At 41.6% G+C, this 13420-nt stretch overlaps 1 protein-coding gene across 1 annotated transcript; it reads left to right on the top strand.

The window, feature by feature from the left end:
- The first annotated feature begins 564 nt into the window (after window positions 1–564).
- On the top strand, window positions 565–10737 carry THOC3 (THO complex subunit 3). The gene is made up of 6 exons (XM_082651590.1): window positions 565–877; window positions 1676–1832; window positions 3246–3450; window positions 7099–7260; window positions 7380–7480; window positions 9860–10737. Exons 1-6 carry the CDS (start codon window positions 611–613, stop codon window positions 10021–10023), a joined length of 1056 nt encoding a protein of 351 aa, XP_082507716.1. The 5' UTR covers window positions 565–610; the 3' UTR covers window positions 10024–10737.
- Window positions 10738–13420: the final 2683 nt, after the last annotated feature.

Genomic DNA, 13420 nt, shown 5'->3' with positions numbered 1-13420 from the left:
TTGTATATTTAAAAACATCCCCAAACCCCTCCCCAACACCTCCACCTCTTTCCTCCCCTCCCCTCCCCTCCCCCTCCTCCTCCCCTCCCCCACCTCCTCTTCCCCCCTACCTCCTCTTCCCCTCCTCCTTCTTCCTCCCGCCCCTGCAAACTCCTAGCCCTTTACCCGGGACAAGTTCACCAACTCGTCCTTCTCCAGCAAGAAATTGAGAGCCTTCAGCTCAGAGATGTGGCTGACAGGTGGGGAGCAACCCTAGAAAAAATGTGTTTCTGACTGACGGCGAACGGAGGTTTAGGAGAATTGCGTTGGTTTATTTCTTCGATTAAACAGGGATACAAATATATATACCAAGTAGTAGGTAAGGGTAAAATAAAGACCCTAAAAACCTCCTAACCGTTATTTGTAAGGAAAACTTAAAGTGGAACCATGACTATTTGAAAAGGCAAAAGCGGGCGCGCGCTGCAGGCTGGGACTTGTAGTCCCTTCTGGATGGTCCACAGTGCGGCTGCGCGGAAGAGTGGGCGCTCTCCCGTGCGCATGCGTGCGGCGGCGGCGGCAGGGCTAACTGCAGTCCCGCAGAGTCAACCCAGCCGGTGTCAGGCAGCTCGGCATGGCGATCCCCGTGGCGTCCATGGGGCCCTCGGCGCTGGGCCAGAGCGGTCCTGGCTCGATGGCTCCCTGGTGCTCAGTGAACAGCGGCCCGACGCGCTACGTGCTCGGGATGCAAGAGCTGTTCCGCGGCCACAGCAAGACGCGCGAGTTCCCGGCCCATAGCGCCAAGGTGCACTCGGTGGCCTGGAGCTGCGACGGGCGTCGCCTGGCCTCGGGGTCCTTCGACAAGACGGCCAGCGTCTTCCTGCTGGAGAAGGACCGGTTGGTGAGCCGCTAGGACCCGGCCCAGGCTAGGGAGAAGGACTGTGGTAAAGCGAGGTGTGGTGGCAAGGAGAGAACGGGGGTGAGGAGTGTGGAGGTGAGGAAAGGGGAGGAAGGTGAAGGGGTGTGGAGACGAGGGGCGTGTGTGATGCGAGACAGAGGAGTATGAGGGTGAGGAGGGGGTGAACGGGCCGGGTGGTAGGGGGTGAAGATGGGGATGCTGGAGAGGAGAACTGGTGGTTAGGGAAGGTGGCCGTGTGTAGGGAGTGTAGTAGTAAGGAGGTGCGAAGATGAGCGGGGAGTCGCGGTGCGGGGATAGTGAAGACCGGGGGTGAGGAGGATGGATGGATGGGCGGTGAGGAGGATGGCGGGGGTGTGGGAGAGTGGTGGGGGGAATTGTGTGGTGGTGAGGGGTGGCTAGGGGCAGTGGTGGTGGGCTCACTGTGGTGGTAAGGAGGGCCTCTCTGAAAATGATAGGGCCTCCATGGCAATGAGCAGGTGGGTTGGGACCCCTTGGTGGCAGAGTAAGGGTAGAAAACCAGAAAGAAGGAGGAAGGCCAGGGAGAGCAAAAGAGTAAGGGCATTGATGTGGAACCCATCCTCAGAACAGTTCAGACTGATTGGGGAGGAAGGGAGGGAGGATATTGGAAGGAGTTTGGGGGAAGAGGCTTGGAAGGATTCGACTCTCTAATTACCCAAACTTTTGTTGGTCACAAGATAGCTCTGTTTAAATAAGGTTGAGAAGTTACATGGGGAGGCAGGTGCATATGGGTGAAGTGACATCTGTATTCTGTTCTTTCAGGTCAAAGAAAACAATTATCGGGGACATGGGGATAGTGTGGACCAGCTCTGTTGGCATCCAAGTAATCCTGATCTCTTTGTCACTGCATCTGGAGACAAAACCATTCGCATCTGGGATGTGAGGACTACAAAATGCATCGCCACTGTGAACACTAAAGGTGACTATTCAGAGAGTGGGCAGTAGGAAGATAAGCTACTTATAGTTATTCAACAAGCATTTTGCAAGTATCTTCTCTGTGCATGACCCTGTAGGTATAGGACATCCTGAGCTGAATAAGACAGTTTCCAGCTCCAAGGATATTAGGGTTTAGTGCAAGGAGAGAGACATATGTATAAAAAAAACACTAACGTAATATGACGTGGTCATCCTGTAACGGAGAAGTCTACAAAGTGGATACCCAGAATGGAAATGCTTAAGTCTGCCTGAGGGAGATAGGGAGGGCCTCACAGAATTTGAGCAAACTCTTAGGGTAGCCATATAGATTTAGTGGTCAGGGTACATTGGGTGAGCAGCTCTAGCAGGGAAGAGCATGTGCAAAGGAATGGAGAATTTGGGAAACTGCTGATAGGCTAGAATGGCTGATCTTGGAATAAATGGCTTTGATGGTCTGGGAGAAAATGACCTGGAAGTTGTGCAGTACATTTGCAGACTGCTTTTCACCACGTATTACCTTATAAACATTGAGGCCCTTTATTAAATTTTATTGACTAAGATGTTATTGATTATAAGATGCATCAGTATTTTATGGACCATTAGGAAAGAAAATAAAGTTTTATTTATCATATAGTCATGATACACTGAAAGTTTTGAGATGTATCCTGATGCATTCTAAGATACATTATAGGTAATAAAGTGTGAAAAAATATGCATCTTAGAATCAGTAAAGTTGATGAAATTTTTGATTGATGTATTCAATGTGGGCTACTGGACTTTGTTGGCAAGACTTGTACCTGGAGGTGGAATGATGTGGTTTCCCCAACTAGACAACTGGTGATATGTGAGTGATTTAGGTGGTATATGGATGAACATTAGAAACTGATTGTGTATATATTTTAATGCCTACTAGAAAAAAAGAACTAGCCCATAGAATTTATTGCTAAAGTAAAGCTATTTAAGTAAAAATTTGGGGGGTCAATTTTAATAAAAATCTTGAGTGAAGAAAAGTATAGCTGTTACATGGATAGTACAAAAATTGTGAAAATGGCATGTGAATGACTGGAGTTTGGGAAGTGCTGGTGTAAGAGAGTTAGAGGCTTTGGTGTCAAGTCTGGGTTTAGATCTTGGCTCTGTTACTTCACAGCTTTGACACTTTGGCTCATTTCTCTTCCATTTTTTCTTCTGTAAAATGGGGGTAAAAAGTGTCCCTTAAAGAAACGTGAGAACTAAAGGGGGACATTTGTAGATGAATGTGCTGGACTCCCAGTTGATCTGTAAATGGTAGTTCCCTTCTGTTGACGAGGACCTTAGTGAATGAGCTCTGGCGATAGCTCTAGTTTTTCTATGATAACAAAATAAACTTCTGGAGGATTATGGACTAACATTATCTTGCTGATTGTATTTGGGTTCCCAGGGGAAAACATCAATATCTGCTGGAGTCCCGATGGACAGACCATTGCTGTAGGCAACAAGGATGATGTGGTGACGTTCATTGATGCCAAGACACACCGTTCCAAAGCGGAGGAGCAGTTCAAGTTTGAGGTCAATGAAATCTCCTGGAACAATGACAATAACATGTTCTTCCTGACAAATGGCAATGGTTGTATCAACATACTCAGGTGAGGGGTTCTAGCTGAAGGGACTGTCATATCTTTGCACTGGGTGCTGTGGTGGATACCAAGGTGAATTAGATGTGAGTCTATTCTGAAGGACCCAAAAGGACTAATACAGTTGACCTTTGAACAACACGGATTTGAACTGCTCAGGTCCACTTATATGTGGATTTTTTCGAGAGCAAATATTACAGTCCTACCTGATCCGGGGTTGGTTGAATCTGGGATGTGGAACCTCGGATACAGAGGAACCGTGGATACAGAGGACCAACTAAGTTATGTGTAGATTTTTGACTGTGCAGAGAATTGGCACCCCTAACCTTCTTGTTCAAGGTTCAACTGTAGTAATAAAGAATTCTAATCTCTCTTGAGCACCTTTGAACTAGGCCCCTTATATTTTACTGAGTCCTCAGAGAACTCCTAGGGAGTCGATGGTGTGCTTCCCATTTCACAGATGAGGATCAGGGACTCAGAGTCACTAGTCAGCTGGTGAGCACTAGAACTGGATGCACTTGGAATTATAGCTAATTCGTACCCTTAAAGTCTCCACTTAAATATCACTTCCCCTCCAGGGAAGCCATCTTCACCCCCAAGGTTAGAAACTTATTTTGTGTACTTCCTGTTGGAAGCATTTCTCATTCTACATTATAATTGCATGTTTATTTCTCTGTATCTTCCATTAGACTGTAAACTCCATGAAGGTAGGGACTGTATTTAACTTGTTTACTGTTAAATCCCTAGTGCCTAGACCAGTATCTGCTACACAAAATTAGGATCTCAGTGAATATTCTCTAAATGAATGAAACTGTGGAATTGAAATTGAGATCTGTCTGATTCTGTTCTTTCTGTTATCTTGGGTGAGCAATGCAAGGCAGAGTGAAATAGGCTCTGTGTGAGAGGCTGGGAGTTTGCTGTAGAATCCCAAGGAAAGAAACTTATATTGATTGTGGCAGTTGGGGGTTGAAGGAGGCAGCTTCTGAGCTTGACCTTGAAAGATTAGTTGAATTTTAAGAATCAGCAAAAGGGAACTGCACAATGGACAAAACAAGTGATAATTAGCATGATTTATTTAGAGAGTAGTTGGTAGATCAGGGTTGCTGGGAGTGGTGGCAGATAAGGTGTCTGAAGAGAGACGTCCTGAAATGGGAAGATAAAGCTGAAGTATAATTTGAGACCAGGTTATTTGGGTCTGGAATTCTATGCATAGCAATTTGAACTTTATTCTGTAGGCAGTGTTTTTTGCTGTTGTTTTTTTTAAGCTTTTTTATTAGAAAATAAAACAGATACAGAAAACCACGAAATATAAATGTGTAGCTTAATGAACTATTATATGCTTAACACCTGTGTAACTCCACCAGGTCAAGAAATAGTACTTTGCTGGCCACCTCAGAAGTCTTGCCATGGGCTTTGTCCTTCCTAATCAAAACTCCCTCCCCCAGAAACAGTCTTGATTTTTATATTTCTTTGTAGTTTTAGCTACCAAGTGGGCATCTCTAGATACTCTAATTTTGCCCACTTAAAAAAGTTTGATATGCATTTTAAGTCAGCTAAACTACGGAGTCCCCCTCCATCCCTTTCTTTTACTTAGAACTTAGCTGTTGAAAAAGCAGGCTGTTAACCTGTGGAGCTTGTCCCAGTCTGGATTTTGCTGATTCCAAATGCTTGCTTATTTGTTGGAATTTAAGAGACATTTCCTCTAATCTGTTTGGTTACCCAGGAATATAGTTCATTTAGAGAAAGCAGGATAAATGGTTGATTCTTTCCCTTTGTCATTAGGTAATGAGTTAGTTCTCTATCACCTCCAAAGATGATCACCTAGGGTTTTTTAAATAAAAAAGAATCATTATGGACTCATGGATTTAAGCATGGTAGAAGTGTTTCAGTCTATCGTAATCATTATCCTTATTGAAGCTCAAATTATCTTATTTTTGGCAAATGGGATCCTCTTCAAGTTGGTTCCTGAGTCGTTTTTTCTTTTTTTTTTTTTTTGACATAATCCTATTAGTCTTCAGTTTCTTGCTCTCTGGTATGACAAGATATGCCAGGCTCATCTTGTGTTTTTCCTGCCTCAAATCTTTAATCAGAAAATTCTGAGAATTCCTGGATTCTTCTACTAGAAAATAATATTGGAGCTAGGAATGTCCATATTGTTGGGTTGACTGTTTATAGACCTTTCCAGTGGACAGAGCTAAGAAGTATATGTATTGTATATACCTTAAAGATAAGATACTTTGTGAATTCATACTGATAACTTCCAGTTAAAATCTCTTTCCTTCCAAACTGAGTGTTCTGGTTCTCAGAGATGCAGGGGATTATAGAATTTGAATATCCCATGGTTGCTTATTACCTTCATCCCTTGTTACATATACAGATATTTCAGAGTAGCAATACTACCACCACCGCCACCAATATGATTGCTTAAAATAGTAAATTTTGCTTTTTGAATATGCTTTCCTCATTCTTCCTCCATTAAAAAAAATAGTCAATACTATATATTGTCAGATTATACAGCTATTACATATTATACCTTAAACATATATAATTTCCACAAGAAACTACGTATTTAATGCTCATTACCAGCCTGGTAAGTCTCGTACATCTCTAGTCACTGATTGTCAAAACTCACTTTCCAGTTTTGATTCCTCAGGAAGAGCTCAGGGGAACAAGATTCCCTGAGTTCATACTTATTATAGCTTATATACTTCTAAAATTTTAAGATACTTTATGGGGCTTCCCTGGTGGCGCAGTGGTTGAGAGTCCGCCTGCCCATGCAGGGGACACGGGTTTGTGCCCCTGTCCGGGAAGAACCCTCATGCCGCGGAGCGGCTGGGCCCGTGAGCCATGGCCGCTGAGCCTGTGCGTCCGGAGCCTGTGCTCCTCAATGGGAGAGGCCACAACAGTGAGAGGCCCGCGTACCGCAAAGAAAATAAAAAGATACTTTATTATATTGTGCTTATTATTTGAACTTTTTATAATTAATAGTTTTGCTAGATATAAACATTTCAATTCATATATTCTTGCTGGTGTATCTTAAGTATGTTACTCCATTTTCTTTTCGCATAAAGTGTTACTGTCAAAAAGTCTGATGACAATCTAATTTAAAGTCCCGTAATTTTACTACTATACGTCTTCTTGTTGGTTAGTCTGGGTTCATATTCTCAGGTATGTGGTGTTTCAGTGTATTGTTTGACATCTTTTTTTTTTTTTTTTTAATAAATTTATTTATTTATTTGTGGCTGTGTTGGGTCTTCGTTTCTGTGCAAGGGCTTTCTCTAGTTGCGGCGAGCGGGAGCCACTCTTCATTGCGGTGCGCGGGCCTCTCACTGTCGCGGCCTTCTCTTGTTGCAGAGCACAGGCTCCAGACGCGCAGGCTCAGTAGCTGTGGTGCACGGGGTTAGTTGCTCCGTGGCATGTGGGATCTTCCCAGACCAGGGCTCGAACCCGTGTCCCCTGCATTGGCAGGCAGATTCTCAACCACTGCGCCACCAGGGAAGCCCTTGACATCTTTTTATTTCAGGAAAGTTGTTTTGAAATTCCAGTCTTTGATATTTGTTCTGTTGTCTTACTTCCATTTTCTTCTTAGTGTCTCCTCTTACCATCTTAGTACCATGGTCCTCTTCCCCCAGTTTGATTGCTGTTTGTCTTGTTTCTCAGCTACCCAGAGCTGAAGCCTGTGCAGTCTATCAACGCCCATCCATCCAACTGCATCTGTATCAAGTTTGACCCCATGGGGAAGTATTTTGCCACAGGAAGCGCAGATGCTTTGGTCAGCCTCTGGGATGTAGACGAGTTAGTGTGTGTTCGGTGCTTTTCCAGGTAAGCAACTCTGCCAGCACTTTCCTTGTTGGATAAATTTGTTTTATGTCATGTTGGGTGAAACTGGGCCCTCCTCTCACTGGGTTATTTTAATGTCTCCTCTGTCTGCTCTGTTATAGGCTGGATTGGCCTGTGAGGACCCTCAGTTTTAGCCATGATGGGAAAATGCTGGCATCGGCATCGGAAGATCATTTCATCGACATTGCTGAAGTAGAGACAGGTAACTATAATGAGACTCCTCTGTCTTTCATTTCTGGCCATCAGGCCTTCTCCTGTCATGTGTTTTCATCTCTGCTCATTACTACTTGGCCAGCATTAGTATAAATGGGTATTAGCATAAATGCCAGCATTAGCACAAACTCCTTAAGGCAAGTTTGTTTATTATGACTATTGTAGTCAGGTAATGGAGGGAGCAAAGAGTTAGGAAAGAAAGGGGCAGGTCTGAAAGAGAGTGATTAAAGAAAATATTTTACCTTTTATTCAGTTTTAATTCTTCCATTGTAACAAAATTTTTAAAATACAGAAAGGGAGAAGAATGAATGAATAAATGGATGGATGGATGAATGAGTGAATGATCCCACCATTTAAATACAACCTCTTTTAGCATTGTGGGATATTTCTATCTTTTGCCTGTATGTGGACTTAAAAAATACATATATACATTTTATAATTTAAGAAATTATTAAAATAGATGTGATTTGTTTTAAAAAGCAACAAAACAGAACTTGAAAATAGAAAAATGAGAGGTGAGTATTCATTTTACGAAAGAATTTCTCCAGATTTATTTTTTAATGTAGCTTTATTGTTTTTGGAAATACATGATACTTTATTAAAAGAATTCAAACTATAGAAAACTTCAAAGAAAGTAAAAAGCTTGACATTCCACGATTTAAAGAGTGCCACTCTTGATAGCATTTTGGTGAGCATTGTCCAGCCATCCAGACATGCAGCGCCTTCATGTCCCCTCGTGTTCATGTGATGCAGGCATGCTCTCCTGCTGCTCCGGGGCCCTCCCTCCTCACCTGCAGGATCTTACAGCTTCTTACATGGCGATGGCTGTTGAGCTCTACTGCTGTTTTTAATGGGGTTTAGAATTCCGTTGGCTATACCAGTATATACCTAAGCTGCCCCACTCTTAGATGGCTTCTGGTCTTTACACCATTATAAATGATTCTTTGATGAGTATCATTTTACTTATGTAGTAATCCTTTTGGGTAAAATTGGGATTGCTGAGTCCAAACTGCTCACATCTTGTCAGGGACCAAACTTCCTTACAGAAGAGTTATTGCAGTGTTTACTCGCAGCAGCAACGCATGCATGGAGTTAAAGGCCAAAAGGGAAATGGAAGGGGAGTAGCAGCCTCCGACACCATTTTTTATGTCTGTGTAACACAGAAATTTGCTCAGACATGTGGCTATAGATTGCCAGATCCTAGCATTATGAAGAGTGGTTAACTGTCCCTGAAATAGATTACTTAAAAAAAAAACAACTATATACAAAGCAGAAACAGACTCACAGACATAGAAAACAAACTTATGGTTTACTAAAGGGGAAAGGGAGTGGGGGGAGGGATAAATTAGGAGTATGGGATTAACAGATACAAACTACTCTAAATAAGCAACAAGGATTCACTGTATACTGCAGGGAACTATATTCAATATCTTGTAATAACCTGTAATGGAAAGTGATCTGAAAAAAAAAGAAAAAAAACAAATCAAAACTAAATCACTTTGCTGTATATGCTCTACACCTGAAACTAACACAGTATTGTAAATCAACTATACTTCAATAAAAAAACTTCTTTATACACATACACACACATATATATATGCATATGTGTGTGTGTGTGTATATATATAAACAGCTTTATTCAAATACAATTCACATACCATATAGTTGACCAGTTTGAAGTGTATAATTCAGTGTATCATGCATTTTTAAATCAGCACCACACTGTGAACATTTTACTACATTAATCTTAACTCTAAGGTTGAAAAAATGTTAAGCAGGACTAAAAAAAATGGCTTTGGAAAAATTATGTTTAATTTCCACAAGTAGGAAGAAAAATTTTTGGAAAAAGAAATCTATTTGCAAGTCATTGTGGTTTAGTAGAAAGATCTGTGGCTTTGGAAACAGGCTGACTTCATGTGCTGACTCTGCTGTTTCCCTTTTTATTTCCCCTGCTGCTTCTTTGAGGTGTGACTTAACTGTTCAATCACCTGTTTCTTTATAAAATGGGGTTTAAAATCATTACTTGCCTTGCTGGATTGTCATTATACTTTATTAAGGTAAAGTATAATCCATCTGATTCATAAGGGGTGCTCAACAAACAGCTGCTGTTGCTGTTTTTTCAGGAAGGGTAGAATCGGGTTCAGAGCACAGGCTCTTAAGTTAACTGGCCTGCGTTCACATCCTGCTCTGCCACCCACTGCCTCGTGACCCCTCTGCGCCTCAGTGTTCTCTGCAAAATGGGGTAGTAATTGTACTTATCCTATAGGGTTATTAAGCAGATTAAATGATTTAATGTAGGTAAGTGCTTAATGAGTATGGTCTCTTATTATTAATGTATTGATTGGTTTCTCTATATTGATTTTTATAGGAGACAAGCTGTGGGAGGTACAGTGTGAGTCCCCCACCTTCACCGTGGCTTGGCACCCCAAAAGGCCTCTACTGGCATTTGCCTGTGATGACAAAGATGGCAAATATGACAGCAGTCGGGAAGCTGGAACTGTGAAACTTTTTGGGCTTCCTAATGATTCCTGATAGGGGGACCTGATGTATGGAGAAGGCCCAGGCAGAGGCAGGCTTCCATTGTATAGTTAGTTTGGTCTGTTCTCTTGGAGTTGGTGGGCACCTAAAGTATTTATAAATTGGTATAAATTATACAAGTCTTTTATCAGGCTGCCCATTCCAGTCTCCTTCGTATTTGTTATGGTAGCTGTTCCCATTCCTTGCCCCCTGCAGGAGGGCTCTGCAGTGATGACACCAGCATACCTTGTCCTGTCTTTCTGCTTTTGGGGATATGGTGGACTTTGCTGGGCTTGCTTCTGCTTGCCACCTAGTTTGAAGGGGTGGGTGAGGAAGGGTGAGACGGGGATGGAGATTTTTTATAATAAAAAATACATTTACTGTTGAGAATTGAGCATTTAATAAAACTGACTTTTTAATTATGGGACTTCTAGGACTTTAAAAATTATGGTAACATTATCATTATTATTTTCTTATTTTTTTAAATTTTATTTTATTTATTTATTTTTTTATTAATTTAATTTTTATTTATTTTTTTGTTATCCATATTATACATATTAGTGTATACATGTCAATCCCAATCTCCCAATTCATCACAAGACGACCACCCCCCGCCACTTTCCCCCCTTGGTGTCCATACGTTTGTTCTCTACATCTTTGTCTCAATTTCTGCCCTGCAAACCAGTTCATCTGTACCATTTTTCTAGGTTCCACATATATGTGTTAATATACAATATTTGTTTTTCTCTTTCTGACTTACTTCACTCTGTATGACAGTCTCTAGATCCATCCACATCTCTACAAATAACCCAATTTCATTCCTTTTTATGGCTGAGTAATATTCCATTGTATATATGTACCACATCTTCTTTATCCATTCGTCTTGTCGATGGGCATTTAGGTTGCTTCCATGTCCTGGCTATTGTAAATAGTGCTGCAATGAACATTGGGGTGCATGTGTCTTTTTGAATTATGGTTTTCTCTGGGTATATGCCCAGGAGTGGGATTACTGGGTTGTATGGTAGTTCTATTTTTAGTTTTTTAAGGAACCTCCATATTGTTCTCCATAGTGGCTGTATCAATTTACATTCCCACCAACAGTTCAAGATGCTTCCCTTTTCTCCACACCCTCTCCAGCATTTGTTGTTTGTAGATTTTCAGATGATGCCCATTCTAACTGGTGTGAGGTGATACCTCATTGTAGTTTTGATTTGCATTTCTCCAGTAATTAGTGATGTTGAGCAGCTTTTCATGTGCCTCTTGGCCATCTGTATGTCTTCTTTGGAGAAGTGTCTATTTAGGTCTTCTGCCCATTTTTGGATTGGGTTGTTTTTTTTTTTAATATTGAGCTGCATGGGCTGTTTATATATTTTGGAGATTAATCCTTTGTCCGTTGATTCGTTTGCAAACATTTTCTCCCATTCTGAGGGTTGTCTTTTCATCTTGTTTATGGTTTCCTTTGCTGTGCAAAAGCTTTTAAGTTTCATTAGGTCCCATTTGTTTATTTTTGTTTTTATTTCCATTACTCTAGGAGGTGGGTCAAAAAGGATCTTGCTTCATATTATGTCAGAGTGTTCTGCCTGTGTTTTCCTCTAAGAGTTTTATAATGTGTGGCCTTACATTTAGGTTTTTAATCCATTTTGAGTTTATTTTTGTGTATGGTGTAGGGAGTGTTCTAATTTCACTCTTTTACATGTAGCTGTCCAGTTTTCCCAGCACCACTTATTGAAGAGACTGTCTCTTCTCCATGTTTATTCTTGCCTCCTTTGTCATAGATTAGGTGACCATAGGTGTGTGGGTTTATCTCTGGGCTTTCTGTCCTGTACCATTGATCTATATTTCTGTTTTTGTGCCACTACCATATTGTCTTGATTACTGTAGCTTTGTAGTATAGTCTGAAGTCTATAGTCTAGAGTGAGAGGCTTCTATTGATTGTGTGATTGAGAGCTTAGAAACACCTTGAGGCATATTGTACTTACTAGGTATTAGGCACTGTTGGAAGGGAGGAGGGAGAGGAAGAGAAGGAACTTGAACTCCAGAGGAGAAAAGGCTATAGGGACATAAACCTGAAGCAAACTAAGCTATGGTTGATTTTTAATCACTTAAACTTGACACTATAGATGTCCCCCTTTTCAGTGACACACAGGGGTAATGACCACCTATCTAATTTGTTGTCCACACCAGAACACTTCAATAGTGTAAGGAAGTGCTCTAATGCTGTAACATCAGAACAACAGGTATAAACTGGAACAGCCCAAGGCGGCTTGGGGTATGTGGTCACCCTGCACAAGGGCAGTGACACTGACACAGTATGGAACGAGGTGTAGTCTATACACAGAGACACAGTACATCTGCAGTGGGCAATATTAATTTCATTGTAACAATGGCAATACTGTCTTGGTTTGCAGCTTTTATTGTCAACTTGCATGTAATAACAAATAACTAACCTAAACTATACTTAGTATGTATTTGCATTAACTTGGTATGTACTGAAATGTACTAGTATGTACTTAGTATATATTAGGCTCTAAGTGCTTTTGCGTATATTAACTCATTTAATCCTCTGAATAGCCTTATGAGGTTGGTGTTAATATCATTCCCACTTTTGTGAAAAGGAAGCTAAGACAGGGTAGGAACTTGCCCAGGCTGTACCTAATTTAGGGTTGGATCGAGGCTTTGAGTTTAGGCTCTCTGCCTATTGTCTTAAACCTTACTGCCTACTGACTCTCAAATAACAGAAGAGTTAACTGCACATAGAACAGAATATAAATTTCAACTTTGACAATGTAAAAGCTAGGTTTGGAAGGTAGACAGGAGGTAGAAAAAAGGGAAGATGGTATGAATGTCCTCACTTTACAGTGTGATGTTGAGAGAGTTTATAGTTGATCAACAGTGTAGATTTTTAAGTATATCACTACAAGTCAAAGAGATCATGAGCAGTGGAATAACTAATGATGACAAAACTTTACTGAGCAGTGTAGACATAGGAAGAGTGTAAAGGAACTAAACCCTTAGTAAAATAGAAAGTGAACAGATAATGCCTCCAATTTAGTCAGAAAATGGTCATGTAAGAGTGTTACTTGGAAATGGGGAAGAATTCAAAATAACAAATAGTTGGACCTCCCTGGTGTCGCAGTGGTTAATAATCTTCCTGCCAAGGCAGGGGACACGGGTTCGAGCCCTGGTCCGGGAAGATCCCACATGCCGCGGAGCAATGAAGCCTGTGCGCCACAACTACGGAGCCTGCGCTCTAGAGCCTGCGAGCCACAACTAGTGAGCCCACGTGCCACAACTACTGAAGCCCGCCCGCCTAGATCCTGTGCTCCACGACAAGAGAAGCCACTGCAATGAAGAGTAGCCCCTGCTCACCGCAACTAGAGAAAGCCAGCACGCAGCAACGAAGACCCAACTC

Source organism: Grampus griseus, assembly GCF_964374135.1.
Source record: "Grampus griseus genome assembly, chromosome: 3".
In the NCBI taxonomy this organism is placed as follows: Eukaryota; Metazoa; Chordata; class Mammalia; order Artiodactyla; family Delphinidae; genus Grampus; species Grampus griseus.
Note: the sequence above shows the minus strand (reverse complement) of the source record. Positions and strands in the feature narration are given on the sequence as shown.